Source organism: Calypte anna, chromosome 9, assembly GCF_003957555.1.
Source record: "Calypte anna isolate BGI_N300 chromosome 9, bCalAnn1_v1.p, whole genome shotgun sequence".
In the NCBI taxonomy this organism is placed as follows: domain Eukaryota; kingdom Metazoa; phylum Chordata; class Aves; order Apodiformes; family Trochilidae; genus Calypte; species Calypte anna.
In genome coordinates, this window is record NC_044255.1 from 13,682,358 (window position 1) to 13,709,251 (window position 26,894).

At 42.7% G+C, this 26,894-nt stretch overlaps 1 protein-coding gene across 3 annotated transcripts in view; it reads left to right on the top strand.

Annotated features, from left to right (window-relative positions):
• The first annotated feature begins 2,467 nt into the window (after positions 1-2,467).
• The window catches only part of MB21D2 (Mab-21 domain containing 2), a 56,093-nt gene continuing 31,666 nt past the window's right edge, over positions 2,468-26,894 (top strand). Inside the window, exon 1 of one of the 3 annotated variants that reach the window (XM_008493314.2) lies at positions 2,468-2,703. In XM_008493314.2, coding sequence (XP_008491536.2) covers positions 2,493-2,703 — 211 coding nt within the window. In that variant the 5' untranslated portion in view covers positions 2,468-2,492. Of the gene's footprint in view, positions 2,704-8,050; positions 8,087-17,143; positions 17,164-26,894 lie in introns of those variants that run through there. The other 2 variants (XM_030456538.1, XM_030456539.1) reach the window with 2 other exon arrangements.

Here is a 26,894-nt window from a genome sequence, read left to right on the forward strand (position 1 = left end):
AATTCAGACAAAGCTAGCTATGAATCTGCTACTGAATGGGATTTAAACATTTGGAATGAAGAGAGGGGAAAAATTATAGAGCAAGTCTGTGGTCGATGTGGGTAGAGAGTCAGTGCAACCATTTGCCGACCCACTGAAAGACTGAATCTGAAACAAATTGCTTATGAAGAAAGTTCTGGGAGTCCCAGAACTGAAATATAATGCAGTGAATAATGTAGGGTTAGGAAAGAAAACTACCCAATTCATGAAGCCTCGGGAGAGCATCGGCTTGAAAAAGATGAGGGAAGGAGGTTGGGAATTAAAAGTGTAGCTGGTATCAAAACGTCCAGCTTTGGCAAGTGGTGCCAGTGACATATACATCATAGCTGCTAGTGGCTTACGCCATGCCAAAGTGAAACAAGGATACACAAACAGAAAGAAACGGTTATGTCAGGAACACAGATATTCAGAGACAGACAAGGCAAAATAGAAGGTCATGAAGCAGTTGGGGGTTCAGAATCTGCTGTGACTTCCGTGGGACAGGTCACATCACAAGAGGGAGCTCTCTGCCTGGATGAGATTGTCACCCCAGGCAACCCCACACTGCGGAGAAACGGCAAGAGGGCGCCCAAACCCGTAGAGGGGCAGGAGGTACCGAGTGCTCAGGCAGGCAATGACCACAGCAGGCACGGAAGGGCATGATGGGCTGAGCCGGGTCAGTGGAAGTAATCCTGCAGGGCAAGCCACCAGCACTGGACACTGCTAACTGATCATCTGCAAGTCGGATCCTGAGGTATATTAATGCTATTGGTTAATTGGTTTTATTTGTAGGCTTTGCTGTGGAGGGAGATGAAGTTTGGGGAGTTTGGTCAAAGTCAAACATTGTGCTGGTCAGAGGTTCATGTGACTGCAGCTGATCACTAAGGCTCAGACAGCATGTGTATCAGAGTTGGCTGAGAGCAGTATGTCAGCACAACAGAGCCTGTGTAGAGGGCATGTGCTTGCACACACATGCATACACACATATACACACATACACACTCTCCTACCTTTACCTTTGGAACACCATTTCTGAGATAATGAGCATATCAGTGCTCTCAGAAGCTGTGTAAGTAGATACAGGACAAAGCAGAGGCATTACCCTGTCTTCATTGAATAGGCTGTAGTTTCTGTTACAGGGTCCAAACCTACCCTTGATTTTAATTTTTGTTTTAGATCGGGTCCCACTGCAAGGGGCTGAACTCCCATTTCTGATCAAGACTAGCAGTCCAGAGGAGCCAAGTCACCTCATTGATCATATGTCTAAATACACCGGTATCTGTGTTTACTATGCATCAGGGAAACCAGCCTATAACCTCTTCGCAAAGAGCTTAATTTCACCTTCCTGATTTTTTCCCTGAATGTCTCATGCCTAATTTTGGTAGATGCATTTTAGAGTAGCCTGGGACTGAGCTGAAAGCTTTGTTTCCTGCCAAGAATCTTGAGAGGATAATACATATCCAAGCAGCTTGAATCAGTGCCTTAGCATCTGAAATGATATGTAGATGGCTAACACAATATATTTATATGCTCCCTGGGCAGGAAGACAGACAGTTTTTCCAGTGGATGCACGAAAGTAAATAAAGCATCGTGATAGCTATGTGCAGTGATGGGACAAGACACAGAAGATCAGGCTAAAGGGAGAAAACCATTTCAGGTTGAAAAGTTAGGAAGCATTAAAAATACAGAAGAAAAGCATGTAGTCTTGACGATGGGGGAATCGATGGAGATCAGAGATTTGGTCTCCTTGCCACAGGCTGCTTGACCTCAGGCAAATCTGAAATCTCATTTTCCCTCCTACTCTTTGTCTATGCAGCTCCCAGGAGCTTCTAGGCAGGGCTGGTCTCAAGTGCAGCATTGAGTACACTTTCTCTTGGTCATTGCTTCTACGACGTACAATTACTTCATATATATATATATATATATATATATATAACAATGTTCAGGATGCCTTATTGAGCAAGAAAGGAATAAATGCAGAACGCCTCAGGAACGTGTGGGAGGAGCAGAGTTCCCAGCCAGTTATTAATCCACTTTCAGGACAAGGCTTTTGCTGAAGTTTAAAATTAAATATAAAGGAAAAAAAAATTATCTCGGGCCAGAGGTCTCTCTCCAGCGCAAGCACCGTTACGCCTGCAGAGGAGCGAACCCCCCCGCGGCCCCCACTCAGCTCCGGCCCGGCCCCCCAGGGCGGTGGCGGGCGGCTCCGCGGAGCCGCGGGCGGGGGCTCAGCAGCCGCGGCCGCTTGTTGATCGCGGCGGCCGGCGCCGCTCCGCGCCTCCCGGGGCCCGCTCCGCGCCGCGCAGGCAGCCCCGCGCGCCCGGGCTTGCCGCTTCGCTGCGGCGCCGCTGGCGTTCTCCCATTGCAAACCACTCCTTTTTCTTTTTTTATCTTTTTTTTTTTTTTTTTTTTGTCGTCGTCGCCCCCCCGCCGTCTCCCTTTCTTTCCTTTTTTTTTTTTTTTTTTTTTTTTGCATGAAGATGGCGGCGCCTCTCACCAGCAAGGCAGGGACCGCCGGCACCAACAGCAAACCTCCCTTCCCGGAGCTGGATTTCCGATCGGGAGCCAAGGTGGAGGAACTGAATAAACTAATCCAAGAATTCACCAAACACGACCAGAGGGAGTACGACGACCAGCGAGCTCTGGAAATCCACACGGCGAAGGACTTCATCTTCTCCATGCTGGGTAGGGCAGGGACCGTGCGGGGCGGGGGCAGCTACGATGCCGGCCGGGAACCCTGGGACAGAGCTCCCCGGCGGTGCGGCACCGGTGAAGCCCTTCCCCGCGCTGGACTGGGCGTCCTCGGCCGCAGGGCATGTCTCATCCCCGGGAAACTATTTTTCCCTGGCCTTTAGCAGCGAGGTATTCATAAGCACAGAGGAAAGGCTGTGTCCTGGAGCTGGCCGGTGCCAGATAAACACGCCGAGCCAGCAGGGCTACAGGCCAGGCGAGCCCGACCTTTTATTCTTCCCTCCCCCCCTCCCAAAATACAAGACTATAGGAAACACAGATATTTTCTTCTAAACCGCTTGTTATGGTTGTTGCTTGTAAAGGAGCATCATCTGAGCTGCGTTTCTTGCTTAGGTTGCAAAACTTGCTGCGAGTGGAGCAAGTCAGATTGTGGTAGGGGAGTCCTCATCTGCGTGAAACTTTGAATCATGGGCAGGGATCCTTAAACCAGGGTGAAACATATCTTGGCCCTTGCAGAAATCACCTGGGGTCTGGCATGACTAAGGCTTCTTAAGATTACCAATGGAATGACTAGCAGTTCTGATTCTCTGGGTAGTCAGTTCCTGATAAATATTTACCTTGTTGTGACTGAGAAATCACTCACACAAATGAGAGCCTTCAGGATATGAAAGGAGGCTCTTTAGCCCACAGGATGGACCTTGAAATCAGTCACCCAGGTTTGAATCAGTATTTCAAGCACTTCTGCACGTAATATAAGGACATGGTTAAACAGCAGGTGTGGCCAGTAAATGGTTCTGTGTATCACAGAGGTGCACATACACCCTGGAGGCATATTTGGCACCAAGTAGACCAAGTGTATGGTCTACATGTACACTGTGAATTACCTTTATCACCTTAGTTATTCAAAAGCCAATATCTATAGTATTGCAATAATAATTGTTTTCTGTGTTGAGGATGATCACTATAATAGACTGTCCTCTATAGCTATGGATGTACCTGTGCTCACTAAATGAGAACCTACCTGTCCATCTGGTCAACTTGAGAGGTACCTGGATAACTAGAATTGCAAGCTGTGGGATTCGCACCATTTTGAGTGTGTGGGTTTTTTTCACCAGGGGTTGAACAGGATACTGTGACTAAATTTAGCCTGAGAATAGGGACAACAAGTTGAGAAGTCAGTAGCATGTATATTTATAGTTGCTGTTATAAATATTTTTCTCTTCCTGTTTTAAAAAAATGAGGTGGTGAAGCCATGGTTGTATCAGAGCCTGTAGGATTTTTATTACTGAAAACCTGATCCTGTGGAAGTTATCCACTATTATGATCTGATAATGTTTTTCAATCAGGGCTCTAAATAACTGGCTGAGAAAGCAGGGCTAGATAGGATGAAGCACAGAAGAGTGAAGAGAAAACAGCCAGAGCAGCACTTCTGAGTGTGTGGCTAGCAAGTACAGAAAGCTTTATATGATACTATTTAAGCCCAGCTTGTCTTGGCAGGGGACCGGGACCACATCTTTAGTTCCTGCCTCATACAGGAGACAGGAGAAGGCAGTAGAAGAAAGACAGAAGAAAAGACTGGAGCACACCTTGTGTTTCTGCAAATGCTTTGCTGTTCATGAAAAAGGGAGCCTTAGGCTGTTTAGAAATAAGGTAAATTAATGTGGCCGTCTTTAACGTAATGGCTGGGTGATGAGTGTTCTTCATTTTCAATGTATAGACTAACAGTGAGGTTTAAGTGAAAGCTGTATTTCTGTTTAAGTTATGCCTGACAATTTTACATGAGACTTCTTTCTGAAAAAAAACGTAAGAGACTTGAGGACCAAGCCCAGGACACAAATGGAGTCTCATTTATCTTCATTAGGCACAGAAGTTGTGTTCGTGGATCAGATCCTTCTTAGCCAGAGAGTCTCTTAAATCTAAAAGGATTTAACTTGTTAATAAATAGCTCTTTCCCCTGTGCCTGATCCTTCCCATACATACTGCTCTTATCTCATCAGGTGATGATAGGAAAATTAACCGTAGCTTTCCTGATTTAATTACATTGGTGTGTAATTGGTGGATGAATGATAGGCAAGGAGACTTTGTGCAGATTCTCAGATGTTTGCACTCTGCATGGCTTGCCCTCTGGGTTAGATTTTTTTTCTTCCTATTTATATTAACTTCTTTTTATCTGTGTTGTCTTGCCCTGGCTATTGGCAGCTAAGCTCTGGAAGATCTTAAAGGTTGGACTGTGATAAAGTTAGGGAGAGGTACTGTTTGCTATACCTCTGTTCAAAATCTTATGCCCTGAGCATTAGAATAAGATGGTAAATGACCTCCCTGTCATGTGGGGCAAGAGAGTATTTTCAGAGTGTGGGCAATTCTTTGGAATCCCATTCATAGTCACCAGGACTATACGGTCTTGCTAACACTCTCCACTGAAAGAACAGGTGTCTTTTGGTGCCTTTTCTAGGTAGCTTGCTGTATTCTCAATGATCTGTGCCTGCTCATTACTTGTCTCTTTGACAAAGATATAACTGAGCCTCAAAGGAGCAAAAGGCTGTATTAATCAAGAAAATGAGTAGAGAAAAGACAGTCTTGTGTTCTGGGCAGTGGGCTGGCTTGAAGTGACTGCGAGATCAAGTCTCTGCCTGCCAGTCATGAAAGGAGATAATTACAGTCCCTGTGACTCAGTCTTTTGTGTTTTTTTGGTTTTTGTTTGGTTTTGTTTGGTTGGGTTTTTTAAGAGTGATAGAGGAGTATTTTTATTGAATGATGATACTACAGATATTTTGATTTTTAAAGCACTATATGCTATTGTGATGAGAGGTGCATAGCACTCACATTACACAAACTTTTAGGGATCCCTGGCATAGAGAATATTGTCCAAGGGCTACAAATACTTACAGGAAACTTTTTAAATAAACACTACCTGTCTCTTTTTGTTCAGCATCTAAATAAAAAAGTGTTGTATTGCACAGATGTGCTAGGCTTAAGAAAAGCCCTATATTATGCTCTCAGCAACTAGAGCATTGCATATGAAACAACTCCTTGATATTTGTAGTGCTATTGCTGCCTCAAACCAGATTGTGTTATTAGGGAAACTGACTCTCATGTTTTACTTCTTTGCAAGAAGAGAACAAGAGAAAAGACCAACGAGGTATGAATAAATACAGATGATACAGAGTTATTTCCTCCACTCCAGGCACATACTGGGGTTCAGTCATCTAAAACAGTTTTCAAGCTCTTCGGTATGGTATTTTGTTTCCCTTCCCTTTTATGAGACTTCTCTGTAGAGGCAGAGGAGGGATGCTCAGTGAATTTCATGCCATTTTATTTCCTCTCATTGCCCTCTCCCCTCCAAATCAGGGGAAGGACTGGTCTACATTACTGCTTTTTTGAAAGCCTCTAGTGTATCTTCTTGTCACTTCAGTGGTTGCATCTCACTTGTGTGTGTGAGCACTGAATCTTCCCACCAGAACAGACCACACTTTGAGGATTTGCAGCCAGCTGCAGCTTAGAGCTGTTGACAAGACCTCTAAAGAACTTGTATCAGCACCTGATACAGGAGAGATGGTGAGCCTGTTCTGAAAATGTTTCCTTTTTTCTGTTGTCTGCCCAGCGCTGAGCTGGGTGTGCTAACAAGTGTTTGTGATAGAGGTGAAGCTGGCACCAGCAAAAAATTTCTGCTGCCAATATCAGCTTCCCAAATGGCATGAGTTACCCTGCAAGGCTTCCAGCTGTTTCTTGGACAGACGGACCCCTAAAACATGTGCAGTGGAGGTGCAGATTGCTGTGCTGAGAGCACAGGTGTCCTGACAACAGCTTGCTTTTATTAGCATCTTCTACAAAAGGAGCATTTCATTATTTTCCACTGAACCTCAGATCCGTACAGCAGAACAACATTGGTAGTGCGACTCTGTCATGTGGGTTTGTGCAGTATTTTTTCTCCCTTTGCCTGCCTGATGTAACTTACTGAGGAAACCTTCTGTTGTAGATTAGATTTCAGGCATTGTTGGAAGTGTCACCTCTTTGTCTATGATACATCACAGAAACTCTCTGGTTTCTGTTGCGCTGTTGAGCTGATGAAATAGCAACAGGATTGGAGTGATCTCTCTAGGGTTAAGTCTTTTTTGTGTGTGTGCCTTTTCTCAAGAGAAGCCAATCATGATACCAGCACACTGTACTCTGAGGCCTATGTTAATAAAGGCTCCCTGCTGGCATTCCCTGTGCTGCTGAATGCATAATGCACAGCTGTTAAAAGCAACCTTACTGTATTGCAAATTTCATTTCTGGCTTCTGATGGGTCTCCTCCCCCTGCAGGTCTAGTGTTTCTGTATTAAAATTTAAAGTTGTGGTGATTTTGTGTTGGGTTTTTGCTTGCTTGTTGCTTTTTGTTTGCTTGTTTGGGGTTTTTTTTGTGTTTGTTTTAATTTTGTTTTTCTTAAGGGGCAAGGTGCTATACTGATAAAGTGACTAACAAGGCATCTGTAGCTTCTCTTTGGTAATAGCTACCGGAAGTCAACTTATTGAGGACTTGTTCCTTGTAACCATTTAAGAAAAGATCAGTAGCCTTGTCTGTCTCTTTGTTCAAAGGGACTGCTGCTCCATATATTTGTGCAATGAAAATAGATTGAGAAATCTCTCAATTTGTTTTAAGATGCTGGTACTGTTTTGAAACACCAGGCTGTAATGCAAAATATTTACTGTAATAGCCAGGAACATGGCCTAGGGGTTCAAATTCTCAGGGCAGGATTGTCAGGCTGCCCGCCCGCCCGCTGCTCCATCAGTCTGTGGAAATATTTGTAAAAGATTTGGGTGAATACTTGCCAAGCCCAATTATGCAATTATGTTTTAAGGGCAATTTTATAACTCTAGTGGAGGATGGTAATGAGGATACGTGAGTTCTGGGGTTTTTGACTTTTCTGGTTTTATTCCACATGGCTCTGCATGGATGCTAAGACATTTGGAGCAATTCTAGTCAGAAACCAGTTGTTCAACTTTCTTTTAGGCAGCTGGCTATTTTTGTAGGTGCAGCTAAATTAAAGGTAAATACAACTTTGTTTAGGAAGGCTGGAGGACATGTTTTCATTATAGCTGTGGTGATTTATAAAGGGAATAAATCTTGGAGACCCATAGGCAGTCTCCAGGATAGAGGACACGCAGGATGCAATAGTTCTGCCTGGGCTTCTCAAAATAGCTCAGTCGATCTGTCAGGTCCCTGAATCTTATATTTCTGTATTAGATAAACTTTATGCAGTTCTTTCAAAGCACCATTTCAGTGACTTTCGGATTTTAAGGCAATCAACATGTTCTGTAGGTTTCAGTTTGAGGAAGAGGGATTCCCTTCTCTCCAGCATATTTGACTTCTGAGCTTTTAATAAACACTTGATGCCAAGTAAGTCATAACAATCCTGTTAATGCACTGTATTTCACCTGTCAGACAGTATGATTTTAATCTAATTTAAAGCGTTTAATTAGAAGATTGTTAATGCATTTTGTTATGAGCATGCTGGTATGGAAAGTACAATTTGCATACCACTGAGTGGAGTGATTAATTACTTTAAGGTTCATAGTATCTGTGTCTTTATAACAGCAGTGATAGCTACTTTCACCCACTCATGTTTAGGGCTGTGGGCAGACGTTTGCACAGCACTGGGTGGCTTCATCTTGTAGAACAGGGGGTGGGTGGCATCCATTTCACCCTAAGAAAATCATTCTGTATTTGAAGCGCTGAGTCAGGGTGCCCTAGACCTATGTTCAGTCCTGAGATGCCCCCACATTTACACACACCTGTGCAAGTTTCTAAATATAATGACCTGTAGTGAGATCTCGGTACTAGCAGAAGCTTTCCCTGTCTTCTGTGCTTCAGTGAAAGGTGGGGTGGTACCATAATAGTGGGACATCCATGATGTTACTGTTTTTCATTATAGGATGCAGTCCTGTGAGGCTGAAGCTGGAAAAGGAAGTCTGCTTTTTAAACCCCAGCCTCAGAAAGCATTTGACTAGTGAAAGCAAGTAGTTGCTCTGTCATTAGGTGTTGATCTAGTGGTGCTGAGATCAAGTACAGGTCAGCCTCTGAGAGAGAGATTACAACCTGACCCAGTTAGGCAGTTCTGGCAAGTAATCTTATTTATACTGAAGGGATCCCAAGGCAAAATGGGGACAAATTAGTTTAAAGAATGCATCCTGGCCACAGTCTACATGTATTCAACAGAGTCAGTCAATGCCAAGCAGTAGAAGGCAGCATTTTGGGACAGAAAGCAAAGGGAAAATATGAGACATGGCCAAGGAATTCTACTTGGATAACCATAAGGGAGTGACAGAGAGTAATATTTTTTTATTTATTTATTTTAATCCAATGACACCTTAATAAGTTAATGATTTAGATAAAAAGTAGTGGGTTATTTTTGGGATGTTGCTGGTCTGCTCAGATCTTCCCTACTGTGGCTTGCAGTCAGACCACATGGATTATCTTGCACACACTAATGGAGTTAAGTTCATGAAAGATTTTGTCCAGAACTGCTGAACAGCTAGGGAACACTGGCAGTTGCATCTAGAAATAACAAAGTCAGTTCTTACCTTCCTGAATAATCTGTTGGACCATGTGCTTTGTCTGCTCTAAGATGTCTTATCTCAACTCCCCTGCTATAGGATCTTTTCACACTGCTCTACACCTCTCTCAGGGAAGGATGTTGTTATTCAGTGGTGCATATATTACCTTGTTTAGAAAATCAGGTGCTGAGGTTGAGGAAGGAGTTGTATTAAACAGCTATCAAAAATGCTAAGGCAAACACTGCCATTAGCTTCTGTGCTTTTCTCTTCATCACTTTTTGCATTTTAATGGACCTCTTGAAGAGCTGATGATACTTTGAGTGAGTGACTCCTCTTGGAAGTGAATCCTGTGTTAATAGCACTGGCTGGGCCTGATCCCCCGACAGATGCTTGGAGATATTTCATGTTTGTTTTGTACCTCACTAATTAATGTATAACTTAGTGGTAGAACAGCAGGAAAACTGCATTTGCTGACACTTCATGATATAATGATTTAATCCTTTGTGACACATTCCTGCTGAGTGTCAAAGCTGATAACTCTAATCTCTGTCCCTAGCTCAGTGCGACAGGAATCTGTTTGAGAGGGCATTTTGTAGGAGCTTGCAAGTTCTTGTTGGTACTTTGTGACAAATTTGTCTAAACTTTTTTTTTTTTTTTTTTTTTTTTTTTTGTACATTGCCACTTATGAATGTGATTGTACAGCATTGCCTGGTGCACTGGGGAATCTGGAGCTGAGTGCAAACAAAGCAGCTAACTGACTGCATTCAGATGAAATAAGGCTGTCCTGGGAGGAGGGGAAAAATGCCCTAATCTTTTAAATACACTTCTTCTTTGCCAGCATTAATAACGATGTGGTGCCTAAACTCACTACTTTTTGTTATATATGAGTCTGAAGCCTGGGTACAACTACTCTAAGGTGGTTATTCCTTGTGATATAACCAGCAGAGCTGGCTTCTTTTCCAGCATGGACAGTGAATTGCTGTTTATTTTAAACTTTTTGTTGAATGCTATTCGTAAAACTGTTTGCAGCTCTCAAATAGAAAAGGAAATGTCACTGCAGCAGCACTTCAGGGGCTCTCTTGCTTTCTGTCTCTGAAATTTGCCTTTTGAAAGTTACATACAGTGTGCTGAATGGCAGATCAAGTATTGATATTGGCCCCTTGATATTACACCTCAGAGCCTGAGTTGCTGAAATGTCTGTGTTTCATAGACAGTAGGGCAACCATGTGCTAATCAACAAGTAACCTGAGAAAATAAGAGGAATGCAAGTCTTTCTGCAAGTGCAGCATGTGTCTGAACAAGCTGCACCTTCTGAATTAAGTGCCTGGTTGGTTTTTTCCAGTGTTCAAATCATAATGCGTATCTAAATGTAGTATTGAGAAAAAAAGAGCTATTACGATTTGACTGAGCATCCATCAGAGGCTTGTTTTATGTGCTAAGTTGTCTGTAAAAGCTTGACCCTGTACCCCCAATTTTTTCCTAATATCCTGTGAATTTTATGAATGTGCAAAGCATGTACTTGAGGCAGCAGTTATGCTGAAAATAACCACTTTGGCACAGGGTTGTAATATCAAAGAATGACTTTGTGCTGTTCTTTTAATTATCTTGAGGAGGAATTCATATGTGCTGTGTAAGCACTTAACAAAACTATTTGCACATTATCAGATCTGTAGAGTCAAGTTACAAGCTAATCTGGAAAATCAAAGTTTTAAAAAATTTTTTTTATTTTAATAAAGCTAAATTCTGGTACTGGAAATATAAGACACTCATGAGTTACTTCAAAAACTAGACAATCCTTCCCATTTCTTCACCTAAGCTACAGACAAGAGCTTTAGAATCATCTTTTAATATCTGCATCTTAACAATGCAGGTAAAAAAATTGGTGTCTAAAAAATCTTCTCTTATGCTGAGACCAGCCTTGTAAAACATCGGTGGTGTATATGAATGACTCTACTGTACTAGTGTATGCCATTCTGAGTTCTCAGCTTTTTTAACTAACCCTTTCTTTACCTGGAACATGTAGATATCTTCACTTTGTTCTGTATTCTTATTTTGCCCTAAGCAAATAATTTAAGTGGAAAGCACTTGCTGTTCAAGAGTGCTCTGGAGTATAGGACAGTGCTGTTGAGAAATGCTATAACCTAGGTTTGCAAGGGGTCTCATCTCCTGACAGACCTGTAACAGGATCCACTGAGCTGAGAGCAGCCCTGCTCAGTGAGGGTTGTAAGAGTCCTATGGGAGAGATTTCTGTCTGAGGGAGACAGGAGTCAGGGAGACAAATGAACAAAATCCCAGACCCACAGCATGTCGATAGACCTCCTGTTGTTCTTAATTCATGTCTGTAAATGGCACTAGTTTCCACTGTTGTGCACCAAGACAATAATAAAGACAAATAATAAATACAATAATCCTTAGTATTTATATACCTCTTCACAATTTTCAGGGTGGTCAACACACATTAACTAATTCAGCTGAGATGCAAATATTCTGTGAGCAAAGCTACTCTTCTTGCTGAACAGGGGAATCTGTCATTGCAGATGGGCCATTTCCCCACTGCTGGAGCCTTTGGCAGGAATGTTCTATAAGGAACAGTGTCTTTCTTCTTTCTTTAAGTTTTTAAGCCTTTGCATGTATCTCTTTTTTCATGGGAATTGCACTACTCCCATGCTGTATGTGGTACTGTTAAGAAAATAATGCGGGAGACTTGCTTGTATGTTCTGTCCTGCAAATATCATAGAATCACTAAGGTTGAAAAAGACCTCTAACATCATCAAGTCCAAATATATGCAGGCTCACAGTTAACAGATTTGTGGTTTTAGAAGCTATTGACTTAGCAAAGATGTTGATACATTAAGTGCATCTTTCTGTGCTTTCATAAGGCCTTGGGTGAACCCCATCTCCAGTGGGCCTCAGGGCTCAGTAGAGAAATAGTCAGTTCTGACTATGCTGCATCATCAGACCATGTGCTGAAGGGAACTGAGGGTGCTTCATAGATGGCTTTGGTCTATGTTTCACCAGTTCAGCACCTGCTAGAGCACCAGTCTGTCTTTTCAGACAGGAGAAAGTCCAACAGAAGGTCCATTGCCAGGTAGGAGATGTGTTTTGAGGGCAGTTAAAGACATCTTAAATCCCAAGCATCGAGTAATACATTCATTGACATGAATCTAATTTGTCTGGCATTTGACTCACTTTCTGCCTTGGTATTTTTTGTGTGTAGAGAGAGGAACTTTGATGCATCTCTGTATCTCTGAGCAGTATTGGTTCCACTTTATTTTGGAGAAGAGCATCTCTTTTTAGCATTCCAGGGTGACCTGAAGGTAAGCATCTTTTGTATCAGGTCACGTGACCTAGGTTTAGTGGTTTTGTCCTTGGAAATAACTGGCAGTCTTTGTAATCTGATGCCTAACACTGTAGAACTGTCCACGTGCTTTGTAGTTCCGACCCTCTTTCTAATCCATGAGGTTTAGTTACAACTATGTGGTGGCACTTCTGGGTTGCCTCTTTGTCTAACCTTTTGTTAACTTTCATTTTCAGAAGCAATGCCTGCAGGTCTGACCTGAAACTAATTCTGAAAGAACAGCATAGATTAAGATTTTCACAGAAATGGTTGTATGAACACCATTAGCCTCTTAGTGACCTAAGGTAGCAGCACATTTTGAGATCAAAATTCTCATCTTGCTGCAGCTTTCCCTTCAGCTAAAGGGACCGGGGAAAAGAACAGCATGTTACTTGCAGGTGATGATTTCTCTTTCAGTGGGTTTGATATCCTCATTTTCTGTTTGAAGTTAATGTGCAGATTGCTGGGTGGTGTCACTCAAAGTGACTGACTGAGCTGCTGTTGTATGTGAAGATGTCTCCAAGACAACTAATTTCCTGGTCAAACAGCACATTGGCTTTTGCCACTGAACATTTTAAGGGAGCTGGTCAGCTGAAGGAGCAAGATATTTTAACAGTTTATTATTAGCACTGTAGCTGCCAAATACAGCTCAGAGTCTAAGGCTGAAATTGTTACTATAAAAGCACTGCAAATTAGTAGCTTTTAAAAAGGGTTGTGTGATTTGACTAGTGAGCTGATTTTTCAGAGACCTTCTACCAAATAATGGGAATCAAATCTCTACCTCCACAGCTCATTTTCTCCAATTGCTATATATGTTCCTATGCTGGAAGCATAAGGAATTTAGGGGCCTTCTTTTGCTCCTTTATTTTATATTTATTATGTAGCAGGCTTCCCTGCTACATTTTGGCTCTGCTTTTTTAGTGTTAGTATGCTGCATTTTTTCTAAAAATTTAAATGTTTAATGCCATTTCTTTTCTGCCTTAAAACTCAGAAACAGGACTCCTTCCTGTAAAATAAGCTTGAAGTATTGGATTTTTTCCTCCTGTTTTTTCCTCTCCTCCCAATCCCCTTTGTCTCCAGAGATGCAGAGTTAACTAGACAGGTGTAGTGTACTTACAAATACTCTTCTTCCACATTTTCAATTTTTTACTTTTCTTTCAAAAATCCTCTTAATCCCATCCTGTTTCAAGGGACTCAGTCCAAACCAAAATAAAAAAATACCCACATATTTTTTTGGCCCCATTGCAATACTTGGCTGTACTGCCTGGCTGAACAAATCCTACCTTTGTCTTTGCTTTGGAATAAGAAACAAGCAGGCTTGTTGATTCCTGTTGCATTAACACTATCATCCTCCCTCACACTGAGGTAGTGGTTATCAGGGGGGTAGAGGGCAAACTGCTTGTTGCTGTTTTCAGACCATCCTGAAGGCTGCTGCAGTGTGGATCTCCTGCACTCCAGCCTCAGAGACCTTGCAGCACTTACTCAGGGTGTAAAGGCCAGAGGAAAGCAATCAAAAACTGCTTTGTGAAATAGTGGATGGAGAGAAGACACTGAGCATGCTATGCTGAGAAGGCTTGAAGAAATTTCAATCAAAAGCCCAGTAGAGACAAGGAGCCACATCCAAACCCTGGCCTCCATCCTGTGGCACATCTGAACCTGAACTCTCAGCAAACAACTCCTGAGCCACTAAGCTGCCTTCTCTGAGCATGCCTGCATGCACTGGGGAATTTTAGGAATGCGGTGTGGGGTTGCTGCTGCTCAGCTTCTGTTCAGCTAAGAGCTTTAGAAGCTGCAGAGAGGTTGGTATTGCCACGATAAAGCCCCATTGTGGTTGTTTGCAGCATTCTTTAGCTAAAGATTTATCTTCCCGAGTAAGCTTCCATTAGAACAGCAGGAGTCAACATCAAAGAGCTGGAGAAACACCTCTTCCCTCCCTGGCACAGCACAGCTTCACCCTTCTTCCTTCACCATCCCCCTCCCAACCCTTTTTCTTTAAGGCATTAAAACTTTAGTGACTGGGATATCAAAGGGGCAGTAGTTAATGTGGGGTATTGTCCAAAATTATGGGGGCAGTTGATCTAAGGAAGTAAGAGGAGAAAATCTGTGGTAGGAGAGCTGGTATCAGTGATGCAGACCTCTCTCTTTTGATGTCCTTTCTGTAGTAAAACAACCTCATCTTTAGCCTCCAGCTACTTTAATTTTGCTCCTTGCAGGGTGTTGGAGATCTGCTGTTGACCTATATGGGAGGAAGATAAGAGCTAAGCTGGTCATACGGGCCCCACTGCCAGCTTGGCTTTGTCCACAGCACTGTGTCAAGCATATCTTTGCTATGTGTGTGTCTAGCACATCAAGGCAGATAGAGTCTGTGATATTGTTTTCCAGCAGGTATGTATCAAGAGCTGAAGGAATGCTCTTCTTAGTCCCTGTCTCTCCTTCTGGTGGCTGGTTAATATTGCTTTGATAGTTTATATTGGTTTTTGTCCTATTTGCTTTGAAAATCTCCTGGCAAAGGAAGGCAAAGCAGTTTGTGTCCTCAGCATGACAGAGTAACCATGTGACCAGCATCCCTGAAAGATCCCAACAGTACACCTTGGAGTCACATCCAAATTCTGTCAGCATGGAGTTCCTTTACAAGCAGGCATTCAGTGCCCCACACTTGGCAGTGATTTAAGCTATTTGAGATGTGCAGTATAAGAAGTAACCTGGGCCCAAATGAGAACCCAGTGTAATTCTGGAGGAAAATATAAGGTTATTTGTAGGGTCATTTCTGTTACATACTGCACCAAGGAGGATAATACTTCAGTTCTGCATTATCATTCAGCATTGTTCTTCTGTATTCCTCATTTTTTTTAAACCCCATTTGTTTTAACTGGCAAATATTCATTGCTTGAGTACCTCCTTTCCCAGACCTGTGTCTTGTCATCTAGATGCTGGGGAAATCTGGGGTTTGAGACAATCCAGGGTTGTGGTCTCTACAAAATATACTTAAAATTGTTCATGGCCATCTTGCAGCGAATGTATTTCTGCCCTGCTAATGGCCTGGCTTGCAAGCTGAAAAAGTCTGGATAGGATTTATTATGCTCTGACCATTAAATTTTAGACTGCTTTTAATGATAGATGTTAAATCACTGCTGCCCCAGTTCTGCAAAATTTCTTATTAAGGCATTTCCACTACCATCAGCCTGTGAAAATATTTGGTTTCTGAGAGGGACAACAAAAAAGCAGTAGTTTGGTGAGAGTAGTTTGGTGGATGCTGGCCAGCATACAAGCATCTGTCTGTCCCTAGAGAGCAGATCCAGGCAAACCTGGTATGGCTGTGATGTGCACGAGAGATGATTTGTATTGGTGTTGGGTGCAGATGCTCCACTGGGACACAGTGATTGAGTGGCTCTGCTCTTGGCTTTGTTCCTCCCCAACTGAGGTTTCTTCAAAGCAGCAAGAAAAGTGAAATTCAGTGTTCCAGCACTGAGCTGCTTACAACAAGCTATTTTATTTTTGTACATGTATAATACTGTTCAGTGTTGTCACTCAACAGAGTTTTGTCCCTTGTTTCTGGGAACCTTTGTATAGATTTCCCTTGAGAATGGAGAAACATGGCCATGAAGTCCTGTGACTCAGTGTGCACTGCAGGCTGCTTCCTTGAGTATGGCATGAGATGTACCACCTTCCAGCTGAGGCTGTTGTCTGTCACCTTTTCCTGGACAGCCCTAGAAGCATTAAAATAGAACCTAATGTTCCTCAGATTATTTAATAGTCTTAAAGCCTTTTCAGCTACTTGCTAAGGCAGCTGTGGCAGGTGGGCAGATGACTTCTTTGCTGAGGAGAGGGAGATGCCACCTTTTGTGTTGCATGGGTTTGCAAGGGAGGCAGAGTCACTCAGGGCTTCCTATTCTCAGAAATGCACATTTTGCACTGCTCCATCTTCCTCACTATCCTCATCATCAGCAGTACTATTTGATATGTTTTGCTGCCTGTATCCCAAAGCTGGACATCATGTCAAATAATCATCCAACAAGAGGCTGCTGGGAAATGTTTGAGATCAGCACATCAAAAAAGGCTGCAAAATTTTACAGCACTCTGCAGCATTTTCCAGAGCTTGTGCTTGACCAAATCAGGAGATTCTCAGCCCTCAACGCTGTTCATAGTAATGTTTGCAGTGACAGCAAAGCAAAGAAGCAAAGCTCTAGACCAGAGTACCTGGGAGCTTAAATCATCTTGTATTTGATAATTTTCCTCTTCAGGAAGACCAGTGCTGTCTAACTCTGATATTTAATTTTATTTACAGTGGGAGAGGAAGGCAAGACTAGAAACTGGTGGTACTGGACTAAGGGTTTAAGCAAAACCACTTTTAGCAGGAATGCTTTCCCCAGGTGGGTCTGCCTGTCTCAAGGTAAGTGGAGACTGAATTGTCTCTGCTTATTTCCACACCTGTGAAGTTTGAACAGACCATTTTAACAGCACTGCCATATGGCTTCTTCCCATATTAGAAAGGAATATGTAGAATATGGACATCCCAGTGTGCATGCGTCTGTCTGTCTGGACCTGTCCCATCAATTAAACATCAACTGACGTCATACTTGAAGGTCAGTTGTTTTATAACCTAATATTACCATTTTTTTTTCCTCTGGGTTTATTATCTCCCTCCAACCTGCAGCTCAGCACCATCTGGTGCAGGCACACAAGGGAAAAAGATTAAAGGAAAGTAAAGCAGCTTTGTTCGCTTTCCCCAATGCTTCCGATGTACAGAGGAGTCGACAGTGTCTCACAGTATTGAATTTTAAGTGATGGGAAGGGCTGGATGCTGTTAGCTGTCTAAAGGAAGGAGAAAGTCTGTGCTTACTAATAATCTGTCAGAAAGTGTCTCATGATTCCTAAGGGACTTAGAGTGGCCATTTAATTTTATTTTATTTTATGCATTTTATTTTATTTTATGTTTAAATAGTCTTGGGGTTTTTTAACCTTTTTTTTTCCCAGCACCCTTATTTTTCTTACCTGTAAATTGCCAGAAGCAGTGCTAAGTGAGGTACACACAGAGTGTTTATCAGGCTTCAGTCTGCTCTGGTAGGGAAGTGCAGTGAACACAGAAAGTTAATATATACCTGACAGAGCCACCAGACTGACACACCACAAGCACATTTTGCCAGACTTCATCTCCTCTGGCTGTGTCTGTCTGCACTGACCAAGGAGATGCATGTTTACATGTCCAGCTTCAGCCTACAGTGAAAATGCAGAACTTGTTTCCATTTCATTGGCAGGGTTGGGCTTGCACTCAGGCTTTGCTGTCTCCCATCCTCCCTGTTTTCATCCTTCTGGAGGTGTGAATGCTCCCAGTCCAGAGTGCATGATGATTGTTTTCTGTAAAAGCAAAGCTCTTTTCTCTCTAATAACAAAATTACAATGATCCAGGAATGCTGATCTCCTAAATCAGCAGGATTACTTGGAAACTCTTATCTTGTTTTGCTTCAATGTTGCAAATATTTCATAGGGCTTTTTGAAATAAAGTATCTCTAGCTATAACTACTTATATGTAGCTATTTGGAAAGGATGGCTGATTGGTTCACACTGCTTGGATACCAATGTAGGAGACAAGTAATGAAAAGGTTAGGCTCACTCTGATTCACAGTGTTTATCTGTTGTCCACCTTTTCTTTGCGGTTTTCTTTGCTAAACTGTGATTTAGTCAGTCAGATTTTGTGTTGTTGTTTGGGGTTTTTTGTTGGGTTTTTGTTTGTTTTTTGTTTTGGTTGGTTTTTTCCTTTTACTTTTTGAAGAAAGAATAAAATCAGTTTTTAGCTTCCCCAATTATATAAATAATTTTGAACTAACATCACCAGACAGTCAAAAGGAGATTTATTTAGAAACAAGGAGAGAGTTCAGGGTTTTCCAGTGCTTTAGGTTTAGCTTCAATTTGTAATAGAAAAGTGTGTCCTTTCACATGTCCTGTGCAGTTATTTTCACTGTAGTCTTTGTGGATGGGATTAGGCTCTTCTAAATGGTGTAATGTGTGTTGTGTCTTCAATATTTGATGTAGTATCTATGATACTGAAATGGTGCTGAGGAGGGAGAAGGAAAGCAAATGGAAGGTTTGACTCTTTTTAAGTTTGATTAGTTGTTTCCGGTGCCCAAGGGAAAAGAAAGGAGGAAATTTTTATTATTTAGGCCATAATGTGGACTTTGCAACCTAAAATGCTCCTAGGCATATTCCTTTTGTATTTTTGTGCTCTTTCTGAAAAGATCTCTCACTTCCCATTTCAAGGACAGCATAAGTCAGCAGTACTTGGCTTCGATCATTGTGAAATCCCCTTATCTGCATGTTCTCACTTTATTTTTCTTCTAACTCATGTCTTCATTGGTATTGAAAGTATGCAGCCAAGGTTGATGGGGACAGAACTTCAGCAATGGTCAGTCCCTACTTAACTCTTTGCAACTTTTCTGTGAAGAGGAGCGTGAATCAGCAAAGCTGTTAAATATCTCTTCTTTCTTTCTGTCCCAATGCAACAAGGAGTTTTAATCTGCCTTTTAAAGAGCTGATCATTCAGTCACTGGTCTGAAATAGCATACTGTGCCTGGTGGTACTGAGCACTCAGCATGGAATTTGGGTTCCTCTATCTCTTAGCCTTGTCTTCTGGACATCAGGAGATGCATGCACCTTATGATTACTGCAGGCCAGCTTTCCAAATGTGAAGTTTCAAAGAAGAGACAACATGATAGCTGATCTTGCTAACAGAGATTTCTGCCCCAGAAGGATGTTCTGCTGACAGACATCTTCATGTTGCTTTTACTGCTGCAGCCAGAGAGGCACCCACACGATCTGGTGAGGTCTTGGCAGGGAACAAACCAGCGGTTCTGTTCCATCTGATATACATCCAGCAAAGCCAGCCCACAAGTGTTAGGTTAATAGCTGGCACCAATACTTAAACTAGCATTTAATGTTGAATCAGAGGCTTTTGGTTTATATTGCTGGTAGCTCTAGGAGTTCTTGGTTGGGTACAGAACCCTTTTGTGCTCAAGACTGCAAAGATTAATGGAAAACCAGTTTTTTGTTTTGGAGATGTCTTCAGGATATAAGTAGGAGAAGCATTTTCAGTAGCCCTCTGCCTTCTGCTAGTCTGTTAACTTTCAGTTTCAGTGGGTTTGGTTAACCATTGGCTGGATTGTTTGCAGTTGCTTAGCTTTTTGATTGCTCCCTTTTGCATCAGCAAAAATTCATGATCTTTCAGGGTTTGTCTCCTTTGTTTCTCAAAGTTTCCCTGTTGATGAGTTTGGCAGGGGGTTGCTCACTGTCTCTAGCAAGAACTGATCTGGTTTAGTGACTTATGGAGAACAAACTGGTTTGATTTCCCTTTAGCAGCCTGAACTAGAAAAGCTGATTCCTTTGGTCTGCTGTGGACTCAAGGCCACAAGCCAAGCTGCTGTTCATCTTACCTTCTCCTCCTGTGAAACTGCTAAAGAAAAGATGCTTTCCACATTATGTGTGTGGAACAGATGTAGCTTATATTACTAGATAAGTCAGCTAAAACTTGTGCCAAAACATCTTCCAGAAGTCTTAGCTGGCTATCAGGCTGAGAAAAGGATTTACTTGCTAGAAATGCTGGGCTGACTCTGCTATCTGGTCTGTAACTGCAGCATGTCAGGTAGAGGTCCATTTGATTCAGCAGAGGTGTAATAGAGTGATGGGATGAGTAGTACACAGAGAGGTCTTGTGCCATGAGGCCAGGGAGGCACTGGAGATGTGCATCCAGAGCTGGGTGCTCCTAGACCAGGAATATGAAGGGAATACAGAAATGGGACTGCAGCAGGCTTGCTTTGTCTGTGCCCACATTGCACGCTGCTTCTTGCTCTCCAGATGCTCCTTTATTGTCAAATACTGTGAGCACAGAGATCACTGAGGTGTTTTTTGACCAAATGTATTTCCTTCCACCTTCTGCTGAGGTGGAGGAGATACTGTTTTCAAGTAGGAATGTGATTAGCTCACCTGTTTTTCCCTTTGCAGTCACACTTGGCAGTCTCCCAGAAATGCAATGGAATAAGCTTTTTTGAGGCTAGATGTATACATGGACTCATGCTGGTGATGGGACTGGGCAGCTACCTGAAAAGTCTAGCCTTGTAAATACATTCTTTTGTTTAAGATTTGCTTATTTGGAGACTGAGAAATGCAAGGAGCGAGCAGAAGTCCTTGATCAAATTCAGCCAATGCGTCTTACAGCTCTTTGGACTTCACTGGTCACGCTGTAAACTGGAGCACTTTAACCCTTAAATCAGGTTAAATTTTTATAAATGGGTGAAGTCCAAATGAAGTGTGCTGCTGTTGGTGCCTGGGTAATGTAGCCTAAAGAGCAGAAACTGGTCTGTTTGTGACTATAACAGGGAAGTACTAAGTTCAACTGATGAATCAGACATGTTTTTTAGTGCACAAAGGGCATTTCTGGTGAATACAGAGCAGTAAGTCTTGGCACTGGAGAATGTGGAGTCTATAGTGCTGTGTCTGTGATTGTCAGAAATCACATTTATACAAAATTGTTGCAGAGTACCATCACTCATGCATGTATCAAAGGGAAGAAATGTCTACAGGTAGTATTCTCCCCTTGCTAGAAAAACTTAAGCTCTGTCAGAGTCTTCTGCTGAAATCTGTACTATATTCTGCCTAAATAAAAGGAACGTGCCACAGGAAGAGCTGTGGGCTTTCTGTGACTGCTGAGTCAGGAGGAGGTGGAGATGAGAAATGCAGGATTGTCACTGTTCCCATGGGAAAGCTGCTCACACCTTGGCACAGCAGTTCCTGTCAGTATCTGTCCTGTGGGAGCTCTCTCTGTGGTTCAGCAGCCATACCTGCCCTCCATTAGCAATGAGTTTATCTCCTTTGTTTTTCCTTGGTTCTGGACTTTGGTCTACAAACCAGGTCTCCTGTGCCAGTGAGAAGAGCAGCTGAAAAAGCAGTCTCAACTTAGTGTCCCAGTACATTTCTTGGTAATTTGGGAAAAATAAAGTATGGCATGCTTGGGCTACTGCATACTATTGGATGCAACCTTGGTGCTCCAGGGGAGGTGATAGTTCTCTGAACAGTGGGTGATGCTCCCCATACTTTGTGCCTTTAGGGTCCAGCTGCTTAGGAAGAGGGCAGTGATTGCACAGCCTGGCTTTTTCTTTTTCTATATAATTATTAAAGAAGGCAGTTGGGGTCCCAGCTGTGGCCCTCTGTTTTTTTTTTTGTGTCTGATGTTGATTTTTCTGTTCTCTACACAGACACTGAAGACTTCCATGCAGCTCAAAGTTCAGGGGCTGGTGCTTTTCAAAGCACGAGGCTTGATGTCCTTTCAGGTTAGTAAGGGCAGGCTCTGTTGTCAAAATCGTGCCAAGATGCTTGTAGTTTTTGCCAGAAAGGCTCTTTCCTGATTTTGCTGGTGTCTGAGAAAAAGGCAACACCAAGTGGCAGATAGACTGGGCTCATACCACAGGTTTTCAGTGGCAGCTAATAATGAACATGAATTGCATCTCTTGCACCTTTTGGCAATGCCAACAGATGAGCAGTAGGGACTGGATTAATAGCACTTCTGTGTTGCTACCAGATTCTCTTTAATAGTAGATACTTGGTGGTCCCTTGAACTTCCCTCAGAACTGCATTCATTCTTTAATCCTAAAAAGTAAAATGCTGCATATTACAGACTGAGGTGTGTCTTGGTAGGTTAAAAACTGCCAGGTAAAGCAAAAACCTAAGCCTATGTGGGTGCAAAGCTGAAATAAGATATATTCACAAAGCTTTTATTTACTTTTACCACACAGATTTTAAATGGAAGCGTGGGTGCTAATTGGATAAAGAGGCTGTTTTGCTTATTCAAAGTGTAGAGGTTTTTTGCACTCTGAATAACTTTCTGCAGTGTCAGAAGTTTTCAGTTCCCTCCCTAGCTCTGTGATCATTAAATACTGGAGAGGATACAGTAGGCTAAAAACATAATTTGGAGGAAATTAATTTCTCTCTGCCCCACCCCTTTCTGTGAGCAAAAGGAGGGGAAAGGCACAATGAAGACATCTGTTCCTTTGAACTCACAGACTTTCTGGGTAATAAAACTGGGGGAGAGGAGGAGAACCTATTGCTGCTGTTCAAGAGGTTGCTAATCGCTGATTGTTGAGTACTGAGGGGGTGAGCTTTTATCATGTTGACCTTCTTAGGGGATGTTGAAAAGAAGCTGGCACTGACCTCTGCCAGGATTTAAATCCAGGAGACTCCAAATCCCTTTATGCCCCTTTCAAAGAGAAGGAAAATCTCCGTGGTAGCCACTCTCTCTCCTCTGCCTCAGGGTAGGTGCCTCTGCTGTACTGACCCAGATGCTGCTGTCTCCTCTCCTGGATCAGCTCTTCACTGCTACTGTACAGCCATGGTCTGGGCTCCAGCAAGCTAAACAGGAGCCCTGTATAAAACGCAAAATTATCTTGTCCCCTGGGCCCAGAGCCTGCCCACTACTCATCCACATTTTGCTCTTGTTTTGTGTTGTGCTTAAAATCTTGTGACTGTTAAGCACAGGGCTGCAGGGTCCTCCTCATCCCCCCGCTCCTCCTGCCTAATCTCATTGTGCTGCTTAGTCACAGCCAGGACCACTCTAATGGGTTTAAGTGGCCCTGCTCCTGGCCCAGTGGGCTGTGGCTGACGTTCAGCCTGGAATGGTTGATGTAAGATAAGGTTACACTCATGTGCTTCAGAGTCCTCCTCTTGTCTCTGCCTGCATGAATGAATATTGTTTCCCTCTAAGTATCATAACTGGAAACAAAAGCTGAGTTTGTAACTAAGGGATTCAAAAATGCCATTTATCTCAAACTGGTAAAATTTGGCTGAGGACCCTTTTATGAGCTCAGCCACGAAGTGCAGAGGCAGATGGTCCCTTAATAGTTTCCTCAGGTCCTTAGAAGTGTCTTAAGGCATAAACTATTGCTTGTGGCGCTCACTGCCCCTGTTAAGTTTGGTGGGCAGCATTCTTAAGTTGTGGATTTCGAGTCTTCTGTGTGTCCTTCCATGACATTTTGCCTTAGCTAGTGGGGAGCAGTCAGAGAAATGGCCACCTGGAGACAGTATATACTCTATGAACCTGGGATGTTTGTTCAGGGTAGGAATGGTTGTACCTTAACCAAAGTTAGCAGGAAGGCAGCTGCTAGAGAGAAGAAAGATGGCTTTGTGCAGTGATGTGAAAACTGTCAGCCAGAAGCCTGCCTGGTGGGTATTTGCAAAGCTGACTGGTTTGGGCAGAAAAAGTCTCTTTGGGGTGTTATGGACACAGAGGTATCTCTGTATTAGTGAATGGGATGGAAACCAAGGCTGAGCTGAGCAGAGTCATTCAAGAATTCAAGATGAGAGGTACGTTCCAGGGTACCGAGTGAAACAGCTGATGTCTTCTTTGTGAATGCGTGCCTAGTGATTATAGCTCTCAGCACAGCTGAGAGCTGCAGATATGCAATCCCTGAAAATATTTTCTTACAGCCTTGCAGAAACAGCCAGAAATTTATCTGGCCTTTAAGTTTTCTTCTCAAGGTGCAAGTTTGATGAACCCCCACAGTGAAGGAGAAATATGGCTCTGTTATTGTAGGTGGCACTGGTGTGTGATGAGGTGGTTTAAAGTGATGGGATTCTCTAATTTGTGACTATAAACCATAGGAACAGGCATGTTATGTTGCAGAGGTGACAAAGGAGTACAGGAGCCCCCAGACACCTCCCTAAACTGTAGTGGGTGATGTCAAATGAAGGGAAGAGGGAGCACCACAATATAACAGTACAAATAATGTAATGGGCTTAGCAGGGCTAAGCTGCTGCAGTGGCCTGGAAAAAGAATGTGATGGCCAAACACTGACCGAAGAGAGGCAAGTGAGGCTAGTAAGGCAATAGGCATGATGAGAGGCTGGTACTGAATTAATTTTGTGAACTAAATAGAAGCATGTTTCAGAGTTAATCTCTTGAAATATTAAGCAATAGAGTCAGCTAAGGTGCTAAACACAGTGTCGCAAACCTCAGGGACACTAAATGCAGGATTGAAAACAAAAATATGACCACAAAGAGCTCAGTGCTCCTCCAGCCAGTGATTCTATCGACCTTCTCTCTCTTGTGGCATGAAGCATCTTGAGGTTTTGGAAAGAGCCTTTGGAGACAGATTAGCTCTTAGCAAGAGGAATAGGAGGGAAAGCCCAGCACACATACATCGCTAAGCCCCAGAGAAGGCAACAAGTGTCTTTTAACAGAGAAGACTGCTTACTGCCAGCACAAAAGGGTGTAATATGAGCAAGAGCCCATCAAGGGAGTGGAATACAAAGCCAAGGATGTAATAGATGGGAGACAGCCCTCAAAAACAGCATATGTGTACTAGTCTGCAGATGAACTGAGCTGAGTGGATGAATGATGCTGCAAGGAAACCTCATGAGGCTGGGGATGGAGCTGCTTGGTCATTAAAGAGGTGATAGTACAAGCTGCTCTGATTATGCAGATGGCTGCTCTAGCAGGATATTTGCTTTGTTTAAGAGCAAAGCTATAAGCAGAGAAAAACAGGATGGAAGGAAATTAAGGTCAAAGTAAGTTCTTGTATAATAATTGCATTAAGGTGGTTAAAAGGGAGTGGCTGGTCTCTCTGTAATACATTGCAGCACATTCTTTAAGCTGAGTTAGTTTTAGTTTTAAGAGAGAGAGAAAACAGAGCAGAGCAAAGAATACAGTTCAGATAAAAAGGATATTCTTTCTACCCAGTGAGAAAGTATTCAAACTGATAGACCTTAATGGAGTGTCTGGGGAAGGTTTGATCATATGCACTAACATTAGGAGCTCTTCTCATCCTTGAAACACATTGCCTGTCGGGAGTAAATGTGAACACAAAAATGCAAAACATCCAGTTTTAGTCATCTGTCAGGGCACTAGATGGGAGCAGACCTTACAGCCATATTTAGAGGAGGTTACTGTTTTTACACTGCAAAGTAGCTTGGATAAATTATTTGAAAATATACTGAAACAGCTTCTCTGGTAACACAAACATTGTGCAACATGATTCTGCAGCATACTGTATTCTATCCAAGAGGAAGACCCACCATGTATTTGGTTAGCAGATCATGTGGGGGTCTTCCAAGTAGACAGGAACACCAGAAATGCAACCTGTATCTACAGTCTGTCTTGGAACAAGCCAGGCTTGCTCTTTATTTTCTCTGTCAATCCCTAGCCAGTAATGAGTTGGTAGTTAAGATTTGTATGCAACACTAGACACTGTGTGCTGAGGCTTAGAGGACACTTGAAAGGAATTGCTGGAAAACTGAACCTGTGAAGTATTGTTCATCTTTGTCCTTTTCTTCAAGTGCTAGCTTTGGGTCTGAAATGTCCTGGATGGAAAAATTGCTTCTGATAACCCATAGTACTATTGGCTTCATGGAAATTAAATCTCTATGCAACACATGGTAATGCTCAATGCTCTTGTCAGGCTGTCTGAGATTAGGACATAGGTAGGTTCTGAGGACTGCCACCCCACAGGCCACATGGGATAATCTTTTCTGGTGTCTCGGGGTAGCACAGTTGGAAGAAACCACATTGTCTTGCATCCTCTCCTGAAACAATCAGACAACTGGTTTTACGGGCAGGCTGGTGGACTCAGTAGGCTGCTGTTTGTGCTCTGAGGTGGCCATAGGTCTAGTCTGACTGATACGTAGCTATCTGCAGGGTAGGATGGACAGAGAAAGTGCTTTTTACTAATAAATCCCCTCATCTTCTCTTACATCCTGACAGCATTCTTGTATTACATCACTTTTTACCCATCTTCCATATATAAGCTTTAATTTAGCAGAGCACAAACTGGACAGACTTAGTTTGTCAGTTTTTGCCCCTGGAGCTGGATTTATCAGCCAGCAGTGCCAGAAGAGATGCGTGTGCCCAGGTGTGTTCCTCTCTGCTCCATTCTCTATTATGCAGCAGGATTTATCTGGACTGATAATATTGATATCATTCACAGAAGCACTATGCCCAGACCTGTTATTGGCTGGTAGAGAAGTTGGGTTTTTTGATCATCAGGCTCAGGCCAGAATATAATCTCTCTCTTCCTTCTAAAGCAGCAGTGAAGCAAGTCAAACTATTGAGATAATACTCCAAGAAAGAAACAGCTTAAAATAATGAACTCCTGACTATTGACACTTGCTACTGCATTTTAAGAGGCATCTACTCTTTGTGCTAACTTTTCGTGATAGGAATGGCAGGGAGTGAAGTAAGAAGCATGATTATTATATGAATTCTGTTTTTCTTCCATGCTGCAGAAGAATTGCAGGCAGCAATAAACTTACCTGTTGCCCACTGAAATTCATTTCCCCTG